General features: G+C 42.6%; 2 protein-coding genes across 2 annotated transcripts in view; both read right to left on the bottom strand.

The window, feature by feature from the left end:
* Positions 1-4,310: 4,310 nt before the first annotated feature.
* Positions 4,311-13,103, bottom strand: inhbb (inhibin subunit beta B). The gene is made up of 2 exons (XM_063887110.1): positions 12,085-13,103; positions 4,311-6,721 (listed from the first exon to the last, which is right to left on the bottom strand). Exons 1-2 carry the CDS (start codon positions 12,470-12,472, stop codon positions 5,892-5,894), a joined length of 1,218 nt encoding a protein of 405 aa, XP_063743180.1. The 5' UTR covers positions 12,473-13,103; the 3' UTR covers positions 4,311-5,891.
* Positions 13,104-18,299: 5,196 nt separating this feature from the next.
* The window catches only part of si:dkey-3d4.3 (ras guanine nucleotide exchange factor F), a 34,010-nt gene continuing 29,738 nt past the window's right edge, over positions 18,300-22,571 (bottom strand). The window contains exons 6-8 of the mRNA XM_063888210.1: positions 21,222-21,339; positions 20,011-20,200; positions 18,300-19,095 (exon numbers count right to left, since the gene is read on the bottom strand). Coding sequence (XP_063744280.1) covers positions 18,471-19,095; positions 20,011-20,200; positions 21,222-21,339 — 933 coding nt within the window. The 3' untranslated portion in view covers positions 18,300-18,470. The remainder of the gene's footprint in view (positions 19,096-20,010; positions 20,201-21,221; positions 21,340-22,571) is intronic.

Genomic DNA, 22,571 nt, shown 5'->3' with positions numbered 1-22,571 from the left:
GAAACAACGTGCAGTATAATATGGCAAAATACTAATAATATGTGCAGTATTGGTGCGAAAAGTGAGAGAACTGTGATATTATGAGAGGCAGCTTTGTGTGCAAATGTGCTAAATATTGGGAGGTTGTGCAGGACTGACAATACTTAAATGAAATCAATAAAAACAGGATATTGTCTGTATAGTGTGCATTAATGTAATGCATCGGTCTATGGAGTTGCTGGGGGTAAACCACGGCCCCACCTTCACTGCCTCCTTCCACTCCCAGAACTACATGGCTTCTCTCTCTGAATGGAGCTGATCTTGATGCCAGCAGCAGACAACACAAATGCAGGCTTTGTGGCCCCTGAGTGTGCCTTCAGTACTTTGGGAGCCAGGGGGTCAGGATGGTGGAAAGTGGGGTGAGGGGGTGGGAGGTTCAGGGGTTGATGGGGAGACATGGTTTAGGGGGGAAGAAGGTGGAGGGGGAGGCTTGGGTTTGGTGACAAGGCTTCAGTTGTTTTGCTAAAACAGGGAGGAACAACCCTGACATTATGACATTGTGGACTCACAAAAATACGCACACACACACCATCCACTGTGGCCCGTTGACCCCGTGACCCCCGCAGCTACAACATGCGGGGGAGAAAATAGAATTACTGATCTGCTAAGAGCGTTTAGGAGCAGTGTTAATGGTGTTTTCTCAAAGCTGGACATATGTAAAGGTCTGGTGTCAGTCGACTCCAATGCTGGTGAGAATAATTAGCAAACCACGTTCACTTTCCCTGTGTTCAGTGGGAGGGTATATGCTGACAAACAGTGGTAGTAGAAGTTTTCAGATGCTTTACTTGAGTTAAAGTTGCTGTTAATATATATATTATTGTCAAATATACTTAATTATTGTCAAATATACTTCATTACAGGTAAAAGTCCTGCATTCCAAATCGTCCTGAAGTAAAAGTGCAAAAGTTGTATTAGAAAAATGTACTTCAAGTCTAAAAATTAAAAGTAATCATTGTGCAGAAAAATCGCCTTTATGTGTTGATATAATTACACTTATATATTTGACATTTCGAGATAATATTGGTGCATCAATTACTCCGAAAAAACTGAAACGTTGACTTTAATTAAATGTATTATGTCAACAGATTTCACTTAATAATAATAATAATAATAATAATAAAAATAACAACAACAATAACAACACATAACATTTTTATAGAGCCTTTCAAGGGACCCAAGGCCGCTTTACATGCTGAAAAAAAAGAAGAAAAAAGATGTTAGTTGAAAGCAATAATATTAAGTTTAAATAAAACAACTTTTGGTTCAACTTAATATTATTACTTTCATCTAACCTGATACAGTTATGTGAAATCTGTTGACATAATACCTTTAATTAAAGTCAACGCTTCAGTTTTTTCCGTGTAGCATTTTACTCTCGTAGACAAGCAAAGTTCTGATTGACTTTTTGTATAATATTTAAATACTCTTTTGTGACTTAAAGAGTTAGTCCACTAGTTTAATATTTAAATATCTCACCACCTGACAAACATGATTCCCGTGTTCAGAAGTCAATAACAAACCACCATTAACCTGGCACTGATTACAGAGTTTGTGTTGCAGGTGAAATCCAAGAGTATCTTCTCTATTAAAACAAAAACAAAAATGAGAGAGAAAAGGCAACAATACTGAGGCAGCCTTTAACAATGATTGGATTAATGACGTTTTCTGCTCATTAGTGTTCACAAATATGCTTTCAAGTTGCAAAGCCCTTTTTACTCCAGCAGTAATCCACCCGTGAGAGAGAGCTTGCAGGGACCTCAGTCCGAGTTGCTCCAAAGGTCAAAATGTCACTTTGGGTTGTAGGCAGAAGTAAACAGGGGTGGAATAAGCCTCCTGTCTTAGGGGCCCACACCATAAATCCTTAGAATAAGAGTGCCTTTACATGGTCTCTAGGGCTGAAACAAAAGGGTGAGGCTTTAATTGCTGGTAATCGAAAATCCTGTTGTGTTAGCTCAGTGAACTTTAGCAACGGGCTGCGATCATAGGTTAGGAGGGGGTAAAGAACTTTAATGGAGTCAGAAAATGAAAAATAAATCCCTAGAATTCCCTTGGTGGAGGATAAGCAAAAGAAAGCGCGCCACATTTCTCCACGTAGCCAAACACCAATGAAGCGAAGTGGAGGAATGCCTGGCCCCGAGGCGATGAAGAGTTATAAATTCATTAAGTGAATGCGGACCCGGCTGATTTTTGGAAGAATGAATGCTGTTGCGTTTATAAACCAGGTTGACCCCATCAGCTTGGCAGCTGTCATGTCCTGAACCTGTGGCAGTATTGGATGACTGAGGGCAGAAGGACAATATTTGTTTAAGCTGATAACCGGGGGTTGTGGAGGTTGTGTGTGCGTGTTCAGTGTCTTATTTATAGTGCATATGTGTGACTTTGGGGAAAAAAGCATGTGAGAAAGTGTGCTCAGCGGTGGATCCGTACCTTTGCTGCAGTGATTATTGATAGAATGGATGCGAGTGTATGGCCTTGAGTTCAGAACATGCTTTAATGGCCTTCAGCTTTTTTGCTCAGCGTCATTAACATTCCAGCTGTGGAGATCTTGGCGTGCATTAGGCAGCATGACAAGACAGCTACACATCTCTCTCCCGCTGTCAGCATAGACTGTCATTTGTGTGCAGGCTCAACCAGAGGAGATTAAAAAACAACCCCAGATCATCTCTGACAGGACATTTATCTCCCTGTCAGTCACATGCACCGTCACACTGATTTGAACGTGCTGCCGCTCCTCTTCACTCATCCCTCCAAGTACAGGTAAAGAGGTATTGACTCTGATCCCTCCCTAACATGCTATTTACCCTGCAGGCAAACACATCTCATTGCTCTCCTTGGCAGATCCTAATAGATATATTTAGAGTAATTATCCGGCTGATATTTCACAGTCACGTGAAGTGTTTCAGTGGAGCCCTGCAGAAACACTGCATGGATTCAATCCGTTGGTAGGTGTTGGCACAGGTAGACGTTCAGGCGGGCAAGCCTCGTGCTGCTACATAGAGTGTTGACACTGACATTATGGCAACTTTAAAGCTACCTTGGGAAACAAAAACATTAAGAGTGTTAATGGGGAGAACCGCTCTGATGAAACAGACCGAGTTTCCTAACACACAACAACAGATACCGATGCACTACTGTCTGCACGAACGCTGGTGCAAAGTTACTAAGTAACGTTACACAAGTACAAAGTCAAGAAACGGGTTCTTCACTTTTAGACAAATGTACTTTTTCTCTAGATGAGATTAAATTAGGACAAGTAAATGCAGTTTGAATCCAACCAGAAGGTGCGAAGAGTAGTACATGAGGTTTCAATTAACTCACATCACAATGTTGCATTAAATGTACATAAATGTATAGATATTAATAAATATCTTTATAATTTGCCATTTCTCTGGCGACTTAAATTATTGAGAAGATTCAAGTTTTGAATCCCCTTCCTGTCCAGTAATAACTGTGTATATGTCATAATGGTTGGGAGGTTTTAATGATAAACTAAAGAATGAAGTGTTTCTTTGTGTCTTGATAGTCTCCTGGTTTCTTCAGTTATAAATAAAGGCTTTAAAAGGCTCGCTCAGCCTGGAAAATGAGTCATCACAAAGCTGAAACAGGGCAGCTTTTCTGAGAAACTCATGAAAAGTTGACTTTTTAAGAGATAATTAGATCTGACAGAGAAGGTACAAACATGTAAAGGTCTCATCGCACATGACCCATTGCTGTAGATTTATTCAGTATAGGCTTGGTATGTTTAGCACAACAGCTATGGTAGCTAACTCTGATCTAGAAACATAGTAAACACTGACAGGGAACATGTAATTGCAGTATTTTTAGTGCACATCTCACTGATATTTAAACAGGATTTCACTTGTAATATTTTCAGTGGGGTTTCAATACTTTTAACCAAGGATCTGAGTAGTTGTTCCCCGGTGATGCAAACACATCAGCAGACGGCAGAAAGGAACTAGCAGGTATGTGGAGCTGTGCACGCTGGCAGCTCTGTGGATGCCAGGGAAGCTGTTAATCATGGTTGTAATTACTGTCCCACGGCTCCAGCTTACCAGAGACACTCCTGACACACAGCCAGCTTTATGTTTCAACCAGTACGAACGAGGACCGCTGTGTGTGATGGTACCCAACTATTTCTGCCTCACCTTTTTGTTTTTTTGAGCTACACGCCCATAACATCAGGAAATCAAATATAGGCCCATCCCACTTCTCGTCACGAGAAAAAAAAAAACACAACAATTACACAGGAAAGAATTTAAAGTTACAAAATATTTAAGAAAACATTTTATTTTACATAAACTGTACAGATGACATTTAATTGACTAAATGATTCTTAGACAGGAACTAAAATAACTTTCTTATTAAATAGAAAACTGAAAAAAAATAGAATTAAAGATGAAAAAATGAAGTGTTGCTTATTGTACAAAACAGAGAATGAAAATAGAGCTAAGAAATGAAATCATACATCGTACCCTGATACAGTGGTAGGCCTATTGCAAAATGATTAAACAGTATTGTACACAGTAACTCAATGGCCTTGCCATCTTAGTACAATAGCTAAAATATTGGCCTCTTTGGTTCCTTTAATTAGATAAAATACATTTGAAACAAAATTCAATTTACTTCTATAAAAATAACTTTTCAATGGCAGTTTTTGTGTCACTAATCCCGCAACTTTTCAGTGCAAACGTCACAACAATCATTCGCTTAGGAAAGGAAGCGATAGATTACATTTCAAGTATTGATAGAGAGTCGAGGATTGAAGCGAGAAAGAAGCACAGAAGAGGATTCAGTCTAATACAGCGTGTTGAGTATGGGGACAGGTTACTATACATTGCATAGCTCATGTGGCACTTATTAAGCAATAGGACAGGACACTCAGTACCCCTTGGAAGGCATTTCTTTATACAAGTGCTATTCAGGGTGTGCATTTCAGTTTCTGCAAGTGCTGCACTGCACTGTGGGAACCCAACGGGCCCCGACTCCACGTCTGCAGGCCGACTTCTACTGAGCCTTAGCGGGCATTTCTCTCTCTGTCGCTGCAAGTGCTCAAGTGAAGTGCACTTATGAGGTCTACCTTCACCTGGTTGTCATGGTAGCAGGGCCTGCACCTCTCTGGACAAGCAGGAAGTGGAGGCCCGTAGTCAACAGGAGGACAGCAGCAGCTCTGTGGAGGACTTTCTTTTGCCTTTCTCTGGAGGTATAATCCTGCAAGGCATTAAGCGCTGCCCGTCTAATTCCACCAGAGAGGACAGTCGGACAGTCGGACTGTGTCTGTCAGCAGAGGAGGGAAGTGCTGGTGTTCTGAATTGTATAAGCTGATGAATTGTCAGTGCTTTATAAAAACAAAAGTCTGTCATTTGCTTAAATTACTTAAAAGGGTCCGAGGAGCGGGGTTGGGAGTGTTGGGGCGACGCCAATAATGTCCTCATCAATGGCTGATCCTGTCACTTTCCTTAAGCGCTTGTTATCTTCATTCAAGAGGAGATGATGAGCCATTATTTTTTGACTAGAAAATGGCAAACTAGAGCAAAGTATCATTTGGTGATATAATGGTTCCCTTCTCGACCCATCACTGACCAGTCGTCACCGAGCGGACAAAACACGGACGGCAAGCATGTCACTCAGTCTGATAAATACACACACTCGCACGAACACCTGCAAACACACACATGCACACATGGACACTGGACAGCGCTGATGCTTGCATTTGCGAGACGTGCCAGTGTGCGTGTGGCTCGCACATACAGTAGGTATAGATATATTGTATATGTGTACCGTACAACAACGTCCTGTTTGTACGAAAGGCCATTCGGACTGTTCCAAGTTCAACGATAGAGAAGGGCGCAGACTCAAGCGCAGCCGCACTCCTCCACGATCATGTTGGGCACGTCCCGCTTCACGATGTTGTATTCATCGTCAAAGTAGAGCATGGACATAGTACTGAGCTTAGTGGGGATGCAACAGGAGTTCACCGAGCCCGGGCTCATCCCTCTCATGCGGTACTGGTTAACCACAGCGGTGTGGAAGGATGAGGCAGAGCCCGGCACGCCCGCCATGTAGGCCGGGCAGCTGCCCTCGCAGTAGTTGCCGTAGTAACCAGCTGGTGCAATGATCCAGTCGTTCCAGCCAATGAGGCGGAAGTCTATGTAAAACTGTTGCCGGCAGCAAAGGCCTCCACTGGTGCCGTCACACTCCAGCCCCCTCTTGCGAATGCGGTGCTTTCCATCCACCTGTCGCGCACGCACCACAAGGAAGGGCCGGTGGGAAGGGTCGCCGGGGTCCACCAACACCGGGACCACGCCGGATGTCTCGCAGCCCTCACAGTGGACCTCCAGGTCCTGCCGCCGGTTTCCTTTCCCAAAAACAGCCCGCACCGCTTCCGAGAGGGGGAAGGTATGCCAGCCGCTGCGTTTCAGATCCACTCGCTTCTCAACCAGGGCCCAGCGACCAGTTCCTCCTCCTCCTCCACCTCCTCCTCCGGGTCCCCCCTCTGCAGTGCTGGTAGACCCGGCCTCCTGGTAATGGATCTTGACCGTCACCTTCCTCCGAAGGCCCTTCTCAGGACCGGCTGGCAGCACACGGAAGTAGAGCCACAGGTTGGCCTGGGACACATACAGGTTCTGGTTGCCCTCGTTGGAGACGACGAAGTACAGGCCGGTCTTGGGAGATGTGCGATCATCTGTTGGAGACAATAAAAACAGGAAAGGTGAATTCTCAATCTGACATCCATCAAACAAAATGATACAACATCAAGGTTCAAAAGCTTTATTGCCACATTGTACAGCTACAGTCACAAGCTCCTGCAACAATGCAACATTAATATATAAAAGACATAAAACACATGAAAAAATGATTTAAAAAGTGCACGAAGACACAATAGAAATAAAATAGACTAATGTGAAGTGATATAAGATAGAACGTTAAATAAAAAGGTGTACAGTGAAATAAAATGTTGCTTTTTGTAATAGTATATAAATATGTGAGATGCAAACAAAAACGCATGGATAGCATGTTTCAAATGAGTTGTAATACAAGCGATATAAATAATTCAAACACAATAGTGAGTTCCGGTTTTAGGACTGCTGATCTCAGGACAGGTGAGGATGATCTCTGTTTCCAAAATTCTTAACTTGATAAAACTTGAACCATCTCCATGAAAACTGAGCAAACTAGATCTGCTGATGAGGGCCATAAGAAAGCTTGGGGACATTTCCAGTAAGTGCACGTGCAAGTGCCCACATAGAAAGCAAAAAAAAACTCCCAAAAAGTGAACAGCTCTGGCTCTAAAGGGGCTGTTTTCCCCCTTGTTTTCTCTGTTCGCCCTCAATCACTGTATCAGGTGACCTTGGTGGCTACTCCTGATAGGCCAGCTGTGACGGGCCGGTTCTGGGATCAGGCCCAGTTGGCCCCAGGTCCAGCTTTGTAAGTGACAGGGGGCCAAATAGACAGAGAGCGAAAGAGGGATAAAGGGAGGAGAACAGAGGAGAAGAAGACGAAGGAAAGGAGGAAGGATGCAAGTGGAAAAAGGTGGGAGGGTGGCCGACACGGCCAAGGCCCCCAGGGGGTTCATTGAGTTCGCTGCTAGTACCCCCACCCCACCCCACACCCTCCCAAACCCCACGCCCAACCTACCCCGCCCCTTCCCCTTCCCCTCCCCCCCCCCCCCCCCCAGTGTGAGCACCCTGAGAGTGACAGCACAAAGCTGGCTGTGAGGCACTGGGAGACAGCCGCGCTACAGCCGCCTTTCAAGCGCGTGGCTTTCCAGCAAAAAAGCATGATGAAGCAAAAATAAAAGCCATTTACATGACACTGGCCACTTTCTACAGCCGCATAATGAAGAGATCCCGGGAGTCTTAAGGTGGCCATGGGCTCTCCCTGGCAGTATTTTTTTTTCTAAGGCTAATGATGTCTTCCAAATTACCCCGAGGTAACTTGAAAGGTTTCTATTTCAGGAGATTTTGGTACAATGTGCTCAAGCGGAGCAAGCGCCTTTGAAAGCGGCTAAATTACTTTGTTTGCCGACTGATTACTGTGTGTCAGTGTCAACAGGTGGCCACCAAAGACGCCCCCCCCCCCCCCCCCCCCCCCCCCCCCTCTCTTTAAGGCGCCTCACGCCTCTTCCTCCTGTAAACCGCGGCTTTACGTTCACACAGGGACCTGTTGAGACCAGCTCTCCACTCTGTAGCATGTCAGCTGGGAAGCTCAAGCCCTTCACACACATTTGCACCCAGCCATGAACACACACCCAACCCCACGGTAAGCAATACACCAACTATCAATACCCGAGCCTTTGGGCAATGTATCAAGTGCACAGTGGGAACGTATTGAAATGCACCTGAAATGAGCGACATAAAGGAACTGGCGGAGCAGCAGCCTTCACGGCCGTAAAGGCGCCTCAGGGCTACAAGTAACTAACCTCACCTCATTTAGCACCGTGCCTTCTTACTTGCCTCGACAGCTCCAAGCTCGAAAAAAAGGGGGATTGCACAGCACATGCAGAGCTGGGGGGTATAACTGGTGCATGGTTAAAGTAGTTACTGTGTGAAGTCCTTCAGACCTTTAATGTCAATCAATCTACCATTAATTCATTGAATGTCATAGAATAGCACACAATGCCCATTACCATTACATAAAGTCTACATTAAATCAATTGTTCGGCCTTACCAATACTACTACACCTTAAAACCTCATGCCGTTAATCACATAGGACAGAGAAAAGCCACAAATTCAGTTTTGCAACATTACATTAGTCTTGCACTATTTTATTTCTATTTGTCTTTTTTGGCACAATTTTTGTTTTTGTGTCATATATATTAAAGCTGCATTGTTGAAGGAACCTGGGACTTAAGATTTCCATTGCCATATCTACACTGTACATGACAATAAAGCCTTTGAATCTTTATCCTGAATCTTGAACCGGGGTGATTAAATCATAGGAATTCTTGCTGGAAAAGGACGCATCGCATGGTAAATAGTTTTCTTATCCCCATTTCACAGCTTTTTATGAACCAAACAGTTATCAAAAGAAGCAGCAAACAACAGCCAGTGGTAAAAACCATGAATAAACGTACGAAAGCATTACCTCTACAACAGCAGAACAGTCGATCTGAGTGTAGGAGCTCGGCAAAAAGTTATCAGCACATGGAGTTGAATCAGAAAGAAGTAAATACATTAACAGCTCTACAATCCCAAGACGACTGACAGGGCATGATTAAGGATAATGATTATCATGTGATATGGTCAAACGCTACTAAACAGACCAAAACTACTGTTCCAAAGGTCAGAAATAAAGTGTCAATCTACAGTCTGCCATGTATTGGGTTGGTTGAATAAAGACAACACCTTACCCAGCTGTGCCTGACATGTTTTATTCACCGTCAGTATCAAAAACAATCTTGATCTTTTTGCTCCATTTGTATTGGCAGTACATACCACATGACTTTGTCCACTGAGGTCCTTTTAAGGAACAAATTGTTCTTTTCATGCCGTGTTACAAACAATTTAGAGCTGGTCCGGACACGCCATGCCTGACCCCGCAGTGGAGAAGTTCCTAGTGAGTATCAGCAGGCAGGACACCTGGGTGGGCTTGTGTGGAGGATAAAGAGCTGCTTCAGCGTGTCCCCACCTGCGCCACCAAGTCAGGGAGGAGGCCATGGAGGCAGCCCGCCCCAGAGTCATTAGTCAAAGCCGCTGTCGACAAGACCACACGCTGTGGAAGGACAAGGGTGCAGCGTGAGACATGCGTGGCTCGACCATGAGCAGACGCGTGCTCGTGTCTAGCACCCGTCCCAGCACTCCAGGAATTCCACATGGGGTGGGGAGGTGAGGGGATGGAGAGGCTGTGATTCGTAGTTGGGGAGAGGTTAAAGCCTCCGCAGCACTGGCTCTGTTGTTGTTAAGGGGAGGCATTTTTAATAACGCTGCGTGAATCATTTATCGTATCACAAGCTATAGAGAGGAAGCCAGGCCCAGTGAGGACTGAAACACACACTTGAGGGTGAATGTGGAAAATGTCTGGACCAGGTCCAGGAGGGCCATGACTGACAGCTCCTCATGAATGAGTGGTGTCCTGAAGTAAACCTGACCAACCCGATTCCTCTGTAGGAACCAGGCCGGAGTTAATGACCTTCGATAATGAAGTCAGCGTCTTGGACCGCTCGCCACAAGTTCACTGGGTCTGAACGGCAATAGTGAGCAATCAAGAAGTGCCGATCTGAACTTCTCCATCGAACCCTCTCCTTTCGTCCTCCACTCCTGACTGTGCTCCCCGCTCCGCTCCCGTGGATACGGGACACCAAATCCCTCAGCGAGGACCCACGGGACCATGTCAGGAGAGAAAGGCGATTGGCATCGTCTCCTTCACCTGCCCGGGGCCGCTTGGCAGACCTCTTCCCTCTGTGCTTCCGCAACTGGAGATAAGAGGCTGCCTGGCTGACAACCACGCAGTTAACCCTGTGCTGAGGGGAGGTGAGCTGACCCACACATAAACACCTATCCACATCCATTCGCTGGCTACTGTTGGCTATACATGTGCCAACCTCACCCCCCAACCCGCCTGTGACAACAACAATTCAGGCTCCCTTATGCTTCGGGGGGACAAGCTCCCCTGGCTTCAGAGTTTTCTGGAGACCTTTCCTCTGAGCCGTGCCCCGGCTGGCAGCATCCGATCTGGGGGGCGTGAGCCAGCTGGCCAGGAGGCAGACGGGGTCTAGGGAGCAGGGAGCCGAGCCAGCTCCATGCTACAATGCCACACAAAGGCTCAAAGGTGTGAGGAAGAATGGAACCAGAAAAAAAACACAGAAGTAGAAGAAGAAGAAGAAGCAGAGAGCCCAGCGAACTTTTAGAACAACAAAAGCATTCTTTACAACACTGCAATATGGGCACACAATATCACCACCCCCCCCTTCCACCATCAACCATCCACCCACACTCCCTCAATCCAGCCCCACAAACTCAAATGTCTCATGCATTATTCTGAGCAGTTTCTTTTGTTTTCCTTGCTTTTTTTTCTTCTGTTCCATGTTGACATGTTGGGTTCAGCAGGAACACACAGTGCTCTTATAATAATTGCCCGGCTTTTGTTCCCTTGTCATGAAGAGCTCAGATCATTCCCATTGGAAGGTGGGACCTAGCAGCCCATTCAGGCTAATTGTAGCGCCAGGGCCAATGGGAAACTACAGGATGGTTTTATATGTGGTTGTGTGTGTGTGTGTGTGTGTGTGTGTGTGTGTGTGTGTGTGTGTGTGTGTGTGTGTGTGTGTGTGTGTGAGTGTGTGTTTGTGTGTGTGTGTGTGTGTGTTTTTGTCTGTGTGTGTGTGTGTGTGTGTGTTTGCTTGTGTGTAAGATATCCTATTTGGTGTCTTTAATTGTATGTCTTCTTTTTGTTAAACTAACAGTTTGTGTCGGTTCTCACACTGCTAACTGACAATTATTGGATTCTGTCAAGCGCGGATGATTTTAAGTGTGCGTGTGTGTGTGTATATGTGTGTGTGTGTGTGTGTGTGTGTGTGTGTGTGTGTGTGTGTGTGTGTGTGTGTGTGTGTGTGTGTGTGTCTGTCTGTGTGTTTGTGAGAGGAAAGGGTGTTCTCTTTGGACTTGTGAGAATTAGTTAGATACACATTCTTAGAGGAAGGGATAAATGGCCAATTGAGGGACTTTGTCCGTATTTAAAAGAGGGCTTTATACATTGGAGTATTGAGTGTGAGCACAGCTTTAGTGATGAAATTGGATTCAGAGGCTCTTTTTATCCCCTAGACAACACATGGGGGTAATTTAAGGACTCTGTCTTTAGTTTGATTCCTTTTTGAAATTGCATTGGTCTAAAACAGGAGGATTTAACACCAGGCAGGGCTGCATTGCGATGCAATAAGAAGATGTCAATCAGTCACATCCGCATGATAAGCTCTGCAGAATGAAATTTCATCTGATTTTAAGTTATTAACTCACCGGCTTCCCGCGGCTACCCGTTACATAAAGTCAAAAGGTGAGCGGGTTCACCGAGGGGTCGTTTCAGATGTGTGTGTGTGAATTATTGATGATTACCTGATTCTGCAAAGCAGATGATCTCCGAGTTCTCCGCCTGAACCTCGTTGGTGTACGCAGCCTGTCCGTCAAAGCTGGGGATCTCCACCCGGCCGTCCTCACGCACTTTCCCGGCGTGCAGCCTCCTCAGAGCCGTCACCATCGCAGCCTTGGGGATGGGATGCGTGATGTTGGGTCTGTCTCTCATCTGCAGCCGGTTCAGTATGTGCCTCTTGACCGCTTCCAGAAAGTCTATGTTTACCCGCTCAGCCTGATCCGGAGCCCTGAGGCCGCAGGACGCACACGATTCCTGGGGAGAGCTCTGAGTCTCCACCCCGGCCACCGAGCTGCAGCGCACGGATAGAACGCACGCCACCAAACAGGACAAAGCCACACCGTGGATTCTCATTTTCCCTATAGTTTACAGTCCGATTGCAATAATAAAAAGGAAGATGTTGGGGAAATAATACACTATTAAGTTAAAGCTATTAAAGCGATTTGTTTTCAGATTCCGGGGAGAACATCCACTTCCAACCCAGAGATATCCAGAGAAGCCAATGAAATATTCCCAGAGTGCTGCTGAAACTATGGGGCTAATTAACTCCAGGCAGTCATTGTGCATTCAGGTTCCAGCAATGCGGCTTTTCTCTGCACACACGCAACGTTTCATCCTCTGATTGCCACAAGTTTGGATAGTTGGCGCGCTTCTGTCATAACACGCTCCCGTCAGACGCGTAATCTACCAAAACAAAGCAGATAAAACTAAATAGAAAAAAAAAGGAGACGCTGTCCAAAGGCGCTCAGTCCGCACTCTCCCATTCAAACTTGCACAGCTGCAGCTCCACAGAGAACAACAAAGCTTGCGGAGTCCCGTGCCTTTTGTGTACGCGCCTGCCTTGGGTACCGTGTCCGGTGCGCGGCTATATGTGCAGCTCCGTGCGTCTTGCGGGATGCTGCTCACTGAGACCCTCTGCTCCTTTGAGATCACGACAACAGGGGCTCCGCACACCCAAAGTTTTTATACAGGAGTCGTAAACCACGTGGGGATTTCCACCAACTGGACGCAGGGGATTATTCACTACTACGCCTCAGAGCCACGACGCACTGATGGAACAAGGTTTTATTATGGTGACACGCCGGCTGTGGGGGGGGGGGGGGGGGGGGGGGGGGGATGTCAACCCCCAAAAGGTTTGCGTTATTTGATTCAAAGAGTGATGTCGTCATGCAACTTTAAGTTGTTTTAAGCTTTGGTTGTGTGTCTGTGACTCATGCAGTCTCACTTGTTCTACACTCAACAAAGACATTCAGTTTATAAAACAAATTAAAACACAGTTCTATTTATGTCTTTTTATACCATTCATTCAGAATATTACAAATTAATATTAAAGATACAAACAATAATAAAGACCTATTTATATAAAGTTCATTAGTTTATAAAAAATATAGTTAACAATAAAAACAAAAAAAGAAAATTACAAAAGAGTGTATGGCCAGGTATGCTGGTGATTAGTACATACACGGCGCCACCTACCGACATTAACGTGTCATTACACACTGATAGGGCGATGGATAGAAAAGATCAAAACAGGTGGAAGCAGCAGACGGTACTACACTTTGAATCATAAGGGTAGTATATATGTGGTATTGTCCACAGTATTCAATGTATTACATGATGTATGTCTTTATAATGTCATGAAAAGAACTTAAATAAAAAATAAAACTAAAATAAATACTCTGAATTATTCATTATTATAATAAAAAGCAATCATTTGTAAAAATACTCTATTACTAGTTAAAGTCCTACATTCAGAAAAGTAGTACTCAGTATGTGTAATGGCCCATTTCGTGATTATGTAATTTTAATGGCTGGCTTATTAATGCAGTAATGTGCCACAGCTGGTAAAGGTGGAGCTAATTTGAATGACTTTATATTTTGCTGATGGATATCTTAACCTATATGTATATATCACAGTTTATTTATATTTTTGTTAGCTAGTAATATGAATCTGTGAAGTGACTTAAGCTGTCAGATACATGTAATGGAGTACAATACTGTCTTTGAAATTGTAGTGGAATAGAAGAAAGTAGCATAAAATGTAAATAGAAAAAATTCAACAATAAAGAACTTGTACTAAAGTAGTTGTAGAGTATTACAATCTTACCATTGGATAATATTAAATGTTGTAAAGCAGGGTGCAGGGTTAGCTTGCATAATTACATGACGATATGTTTATTACAGGCGTAAATGTATTTTATGTAGAATGATTGAGAATCAGCGTTCGTGTGTACCAACACTGAAAAAATTAAACATTGACTTTAATTCGATGTATTACGTCAATGTAAGTTGGACCAAATGTTTTTTTTATCCAAACTTAATATAATTGCTTTCAACTAACTTAATACCATTATGTGTTATCTGTTGACATGTTTACATTTAATTAAAGACAACGTTGCGTGTTTTTTTTGTGCAGACAGGAATTTAACTTAACAGATAAAAAAATATGTGTTATACAAATTGTAAACATAAATGCTGGTTAAATATGACATGATAATGCATTATGTTTCCCAAAAATGAACCTGAAAATGATGGGGAGAATGTGATAAGAAGAAGGCAAACAATCATTTTAAGTGTCTTCTGGGAGAAATCGATAAAAAAAACCACAAATCCAGAATACATTAAAAATAGATATTCTAACTGATTCCTAGCGACAAAGTTGCAACACATTACAAGCTATTGGTTAAAAGATGATGAACTCATAAACCCTGATGGAGGGATCTTGTAAATGGAATGGAAAAAACTTGAGAAATGAAGTTCAGGTCTTTGATGATAGACGGGAACAATGGGTGTTACACAAACATTAAAGAGGGCCCATGGTTAGATGATGAGAGTATATTCTTATGAAAATGATTATCTGTTAAATGAATCCTGTAAATGATCTATCTTTTTTCCCTTTATATCTGATTTGTGGATTGCTATTTAATGTATGTGTTTCATGTTGTTGTGAATGCCCTGGAATCAAATCATTTCTTAAAATAGAAATAAAAAAGTATATAATGCAACATGTTGCTTTATGCACAAGGTAGATGAATAAGGCCGTTTATACAATGATGCATATTCTTAATTCACAGTTTATTGTAACATGAGAGCAGTGGGTATTTAAACCATGCACAGTATCTTATTATTTTCTATGGATAATAGAATTATATTTTTAAATACTGAATGTTTTTGCCTCTCCAGAGCAGAAATGATTCATATTATATAATGTAATTCCAGGTGGTGTCAACACCAATGTGAAAGGAGGAAGGGTCAAAAAAAGGTAAAGAGTTCCACTGATGCAGTATTGAAATATTCATGAAGCTAGTGTTACACACAGAATATGACGCTCTGTGTGACTGCAGTTCATAAAGTTCACACTGATCAAAGATAAGAGAAGATATAAGTACACACCTACATTATAGGAACACAAATAAGAGTACATGTAAAGATTCGTATTCATAAAAATAACAATAAGGCAATATTTTATCTTTAAACTGCTTGATGGAGACACTGCTGGAGGGGTGAGACAATGCTGCACACAGATGATTGACAGCTGGTTGGACAATAGAGGGGTTGTTGCTACACTTGGAGGAAAGTCTGCCAGGATCCAAAACTAAATGAAGATCTGAACGCCTTAAAAGAATTGGGAACTGACCCAGACTTCCCTCCTAACAAATCTAACAAAGAGCTGTTGTAAATTGGACAGATGTTTGGTGATAAAGAAATTAAATCCTTTGAACAGCTGTCTTCACAATAGGGTTAACCCAAATCCCATTTATTTAGATTCTTCCAAGTGTGAAGTTATCTTTCTGACATTGATTAGATATAAGGATAAAATGTATGACTCTGGGATGGAAACAAATAACACATCACACAATCTACTCATCTACTGGAAAGAATACACACGGAAGAATTTATTTAATATTTCAAGACATGCCAGATTCAAAGTCAGAATAAACAAAAAGTCACTTCAACATGGAGAAGGCCAACCATGCTCATATAATTTATTTTGGTCTTGTTATGTTTTGTGTGGCTTCTGGGAAACAGTTAGAAGAGAAATGTCAAATATTTTCGGCATTTCTCTAAACATGGACCCACTGCTTGGGAAAACACCAGAGGGAATAAAATAAAAAAAGGTTCCTACTTATTTTTAGTGATAAGAATAGAAATTATTAAACAAATTACAAGGAATGTATTTAAAGATAATTAACTCACTATGGGAAAATCTAGTAAAAGATATTTAAGGATTGGAGAAATGAACCATGAGAATCAGAAACCAAGTTCCTATCTTTGATGAAAGAAGGGAACATGGGTCGATTATAGAACACCAAACATTGTAATGAGCAGGTGGTAAGGTCTGACGATGAATGTACGAATGAGTATTAATGTTGTATGCATTAACCTAAGTTCATTTCAATTTGTATTTTTTTCCATTTTCCTAATTTTTCACTAAATAGTATTTAATTGCAAATAGAAAAAAAACATATTATTCAGATGGATTTTATTCATCCGCCTGAATAAAAAAAACCCAATAAGGTAACATTTTATCTTTAAACTGGTTGATGGAGACAAACTGGGGGTGGGACACAAGGTGCAGAGGAGGAGCTGCACACAGATGATTGACAGCTGGAACACCCTGCACCAAATAATAGAAAAAGTCCAGATTGATTTTAAAACACTCGGTTTACTATCATTTTCTATTTTACGTATCTCAGTCATGTGGTGCATCTTGTACAACCCCCCACCAATATGTCTCCAGACAGGGGGGATTCCTGATCATTACTGACAAAGACTCGAGTCTTTCACCCGAGACTGTTTATGATATTGTTTATCTGTTAATTAAACAGCCGAAGAAGCACAACACAAAGGTAAAAAACTCTCCAGATTTATGCTGCTTTAAGAATGAAAGGGGGAGAAATATGTCCAAATAATAACTGAAAATAATAATGAAATGAAATCATATTTGGCAAACATAAGACTTTTTAAGAGTCTCTTGCTAACTTACACACAAGGAACGTCCGTACATAGATGCCATGGAAACAGCACGCTGAGCCTAAAGGGCTGCAGACCATGCAGAGTTTTCCCTTTGCACTTGGACTTGACACAAGATGACCTTTTGCAAAACCCAAACTGTGTCAAGAGAACCTTGAGTTGAACCCACAGCAACAACACACCATGTTAAAAAAATAACTCTATTTATTTAGCATTCGAATTGTTCATTTATCCCTGTAAAACCACACAAAGCTGTATCAGTGAAGAAATAAGTGAGTTTAAAGGTGGACACTTGACCGAATGTTTGCAGTCCTGATGATCAAACTCAGAATTGTGAAAGCAGACAATTTTTTTCTGTGTAAAATTATTATTTGTTGAACAAAAAGTTTCTGAAATGTAGCGGGACAGGTGTGGAATATATTAACAATGAATGTGGAGATTTGAAAACACTGTTATTCAGATTTTAGGCAAACAAATCGTTAAAATTTGAAAAAATCAGTGATATGTTACCTACAGTATAATCCAAGTGTCTCCACCACATTTTAGTTGAGGGGCCACATACAGCAAATTTGATCTCAATTGGGCCAGACTAGTAAAATCATAGCATAATAACATATAAATAACTCCAATTGTTCCCTTTGTTTTAAGTACATTCTAAAATGTCTGAAAAAAATTATTTTGGAAACACTTATTACAAGTTATTTATAGGAAGCTTTTCGCACATTTGTTCTTACCTTCAGAATGCACTGTTACTGTTGTTAAGGTGAAAGAATTACACTGTAAGATTTATTAAAGACTTATTAGGTTGGTTATCCCCGTTGATCTGTAGATATTCTGACTCAGGAGTATTTTAAGTTGTAGATTGTGTGGCTGCAGAAGAGTGTTTGTAGGACAGAGTCAAAGCAAAAGCAAATCTATATGATTACCAGCCTTAACATTTATTTAACTTGAATTGTGTTAAATAATGTAACGTGAGTACAACTGAGGTTATTCCTTCGGTTCCAAAGGAGAGAGCTCTCAGTGGAGCTCTGGCGCCACCGTGTGTTCTGCCGTTTCCATTACATTATTATCAGCTTTGCAGTTTCTAAAAAATATCCTGTGGGGATAAAATATGTCTCATACTTTTAGTACCCATTAAAAGCAAAGCAGTACAGGTAATAAAGATAACACTCATTCATAATGTGAGTGCTAATGAACTGCAACAATGTGACACTTTTCTTAAAATGTTTCCATATTTAATTTGATTACTGCATAAAGGAAATTCATACAAGCAAAAGATTAAAACTAACAATAATATAAAAACAGATATTAAAAGAATGAAATGTAACAAATATAAAATGCTGATATAACACTGGGTAGTTGCAGACTGATTTGTATGTTATGAGTCTGTAAGAGTCATTTGCCATATGGAGATAGGACTGTCCCTGGAGCAGGGTCTCCCCCCCAACAGCAGCAGCAAGTCAGGCAGATGCTGAGCTACATCATCCTCCTCCTCATCCTCCTCTTCCTCCTCCTCCTCCTCGTTGCGGCTCCACTGTTTCCTCACAGCCTTGTTCTCAAAGGTCAGACAGTTCTGGATCAGCGGGGGCTCTGTGACCATGAAGCTCTCTCTGATGTAGTCCTGTTTGGAGCATTGTGTTCTGCACCTGAACGTCTCCAGCTCTATGTCCCCCTCCGACCCCAGGAAGCTGAGCTGTGCAGGGAAGCACTTGTTCTTGAAGGGCCTCAGTTTCCCATCCAGAAGCCCGGGCTGGAGTTCTGAGCTGGAGGTGGGGCTGCTGATGTCAGTCCTGTAGCTGGCCCCCAGCCCCGTGCAGCAGTGGTGAATCTTGTGAGGGGGGTTGGATCCTGGGAGCGTGGCTACCTGCCCCCAGGACTGGCTGCTGTAGTTGTACCTCCAGAGGCAGTTCTGTGGAGAGTTCTGGCTCTCGCCCCCCCCGAACAGAAGCATGCTGTCCCTGTAGGCCACCGCTGAGTGGCCCCACAGTCTGGAGGGGCCGGACCTGGGGTAGACAAGCAGAGGTAGCAACACAATCAGAGTCAGAAACAGGTTTGCACATAGGAGGAATTCCCCTGGTGTATGGGGTGCTTACATAAACACGGTTAAAGAAAGAGACATTGTGAGAAAAACAACCAAAAGATAAAAACTATTTAAAAAAATCATTATTATATCAAATAAAATGAATGATGTGAAGCATTGTTATAAAAATCAAAGCCGTGCAGATATTAAGAGGTAGCTTGTGTACAAAGATGTCCTTTGTGCGTGTAGGAGCCAAATCTAAGGTCTAATTGTTTCTATTTATGATGTGCTATCTTTTACGTGTCAATGTGGTTTTGTTATTCCTGTAATAAATGGTCAAATGAAACGGAAGGAGTGGAGCACTGTTTGAGCGTGTCTGAGTGTTTATCTTCAAGTATTTAGCCCCCCCCCCCCAGCTTAGGGAGTGATGGCGTGGAAGTACTTAAGTTAAACTGAACACATGACACTAATACTATAAATAAATACACATTTCAATGACTGTAAATGCTGTTCTGTTTTCAGAGTAAATGACACTAATGCACAAAGGAAAACAACCAATCAGAAGCAAGGAGTCAACGTGGTCTCAGTTAAAATGGTAAACTCCGATCAAACGGTCAAACAATTTAGGATTCTGTTCCTGCATTTTGTCAGAAACATGTGATAGTTCTGCTGTAAAATAACCGGGTGGTGGCGGGGGGGAGTTAGGTTTTGGCTCAAAATGTACATTTTTGATATACCTGGACCGTGAGTACATTCTAAGTACATTACATAGTGTTTCTCAAGTTACATTTTTTTTTATAACTGACTTTCTATATTTCATGAAACACAGCAAGTGTTTTGCATCAGTGCTGTTTTGCAGCCCCCCCCCCCCCCCAGGACAGATCATGTGACTGCTCACTTGTTTCTGAGGGGACTCCACATACGGCTGCAGGAATCCCACTTCCAGAAGTCCCTTTGCTCCCGCAGGCCCTTCAGGCCCCCGAACAGGTACATGCAGCCCTGGTGGGCCACGGCTGAGTGACTGTGTCGGGGGCCGGGGCCCAATGAGGCCTGCTGAGAGCCGCTCAGCAGGGACCAGGACATGGAATCTGTCATGAGAGAAAAGTAAACACCTACGTGTTACTGTCACAATATTAAACGTCTGTGAGCAGGAAACTGTGGGGTGATGAGCACTTCTTCCACTGATGTTACACTACATTAAGTAATACATGGGGATTATCTTCACAAGGGAAACTTTAAATATCTGAAGGCATTTGCAAATGGCACTTAAAAGTCTCACATTTACCTCTTTCATTCAACTGTTGAAAAAATAAACATTTCTAATCAATCACTACTTTGTATTATGTCAACAGAATTCACATAACTGTATTAAGTTAGTTGGAAGAAATAATATGAAGTTTAAATTGGTACAACTAACCTACAACAGTGAATGTGAACTTTGTTAACATAATGCATTTAATTAAATTCAACGTTTCAGTTTCTTCACTGAACTATGCAATTATAAGATATTTAGTCAAGGATTATATATTAGAGGAAACCATAAGTGCATCTTCCAATGTATCAGGAATATAATGCTGTGGCAGCAGGGTGTGGTTAGTGCGCCAGCTGCTGGAGTGATGGGAGTGGCTCAGCCGGAGGCCAGACAGCTGACCAGAATCAGGTAATCAGTCACTAAATAAAAGCATGTTGGTAACCTGGTTCTGGTGTCTTGCAGTAGACTGGGTCCTGAGATGAGGACCTACTCTGACACCTCCCGTACACAACGGGCGATTTTCTGTTTAGCTTGTGCCTAATGTGGCTGGCTGTCATTTTGTTGTTAATAAACACAGTTTTTGCTGGAATCCATCCTCTCCTTACATCATTTTACCGTGTGTGTGTGATCTGAAGTGCTCACAAATGCATTGAACAGAATTATTCTTTAATTCAAACTTGGCTGTGTCAGCCATATCCTTTTCCTGGAAAAGTAGTAATTAAATCAAATCATATTTTTGACATATGGCGACTGTTTTAAGTGAGGCTCAGTTACAAAATGAATGAGGCTTGATCCCTGTTGTCCTGTAAATGTGTCTGACAACTTGGGTTTGGGTTTGTGGGATTAAAAAAACTCACCAAAATCCAGACTCCAGAAGTCCTGTGAGGATCCCTTCATGTCGATGAGTCCTCCGTACAGCAGCATGGAGGAGCCCAGTACCACGGCACTGTGGCCCTTCCTGTTGGTGGGCTGGCTCTACATGCAGACACACACACACACACACACACACACACACACACACACACACCTATTAACTGACAAATCCCAGGAGTCTATTATCACTAGGCTTTCTACATTTCAGTTGTGAGGTTCCAAGGACAGTCAGTGTGCACTTTAACACCAACACACTAACCAATGAAGTCCTGATTTCTGTTTACGTCGACCACACCTTGTTGTGAATTTATTTGTTAGGAAGAGAATTTATTTAGAACAGATGATTTAAAAGGAATAGTTAAAAGCAACATTTAATAAGTTAGTCAATTTATAAGTAAGTGTTAAGAATAACAGTTCATGTTTCAGATATGGGATTAGATTAAAAAGGGACTTTAGGTCATTTAAGTTGGGATATACTTAGGAAATGGACTTGAAATGGACTTCATTACCCATGGGACATTGTGCGTGTTACGTCACATACGCAGTGTTGTAGGTCGTACAGCGGCCATTGTTCTATGTTGTTAAGGATGCTGACAATTCAAGCCAACCACTCGCTGTAAATATGTTAAGTTCTTTATTTTAGTAAACATCTGAAATGAACGGACGTCTCCCTTCGTTATTTTAGTAGCCATCAACATTAGTTCAGAACATTTTGGTGCCGAAACCCGGGAATTAGAACGAGATGGCTGACGACCCGGCTGAAGAGAGACCACTTGTAGCGGAGCAAGGAGAAAGGGCGAGAAGGAAACGTCGGACGATTCGTAGCTCCACTACGCGAGTGATCAACCAGATTGATGTTGAACTGCGAAAGGAAGACCAACAGAGGGATCTCAACCGTGTGCGGGAGATGTTAGCTGTATTGTCGACAAAGGAGGACACTTTGCGCGAGCTTGACAACATAGTGGAGGAACACACTTCACTGGAAGATGTGGAGGCGGAGATTGAACTCGCAGAAGATTACAGAGACCGCCTCATTGAGGTAAAGACGCGTGCTCACCGAGTGATCAGCGAGACTGTGAGTAACCCCCCGCCTACTCGGCAAAGTGATGCTAGTACTGCAAATAGACAGACAGTGAGACTGCCAAAATTACAAATTGACAAGTTCAACGGAGATGTAAGCTTATGGCAGGAATTTTGGAGCCAGTATGAGACTGCTATTCATAACAACAGTGCACTCTGCAAGAAAGAGAAGTTTACCTACCTGAAAACGTATCTTACTGGAACAGCTGCAAAGTCAGTAGCAGGGCTCACACTGACAGACAGTAATTATGATG

The sequence above is a fragment of the Eleginops maclovinus genome, chromosome 7 (genome assembly GCF_036324505.1).
Source record: "Eleginops maclovinus isolate JMC-PN-2008 ecotype Puerto Natales chromosome 7, JC_Emac_rtc_rv5, whole genome shotgun sequence".
NCBI classification, from domain to species: domain Eukaryota; kingdom Metazoa; phylum Chordata; class Actinopteri; order Perciformes; family Eleginopidae; genus Eleginops; species Eleginops maclovinus.
The sequence above is the reverse complement of the archived record's forward strand: the minus strand, read 5'-3'. Positions and strand labels throughout refer to the sequence as shown.

Bases quoted from the DNA above. Each gene is read 5' to 3' on its own strand.
- inhbb (XM_063887110.1), bottom strand. From the start codon at position 12,472: ATGAGAATCCACGGTGTGGCTTTGTCCTGTTTGGTGGCGTGCGTTCTA. The intron at 6,722-12,084 runs GTAATCATCAAT...TGTCTCCAACAG, and splicing joins CATCTGCTTTGCAGAATCAG to ATGATCGCACATCTCCCAAG.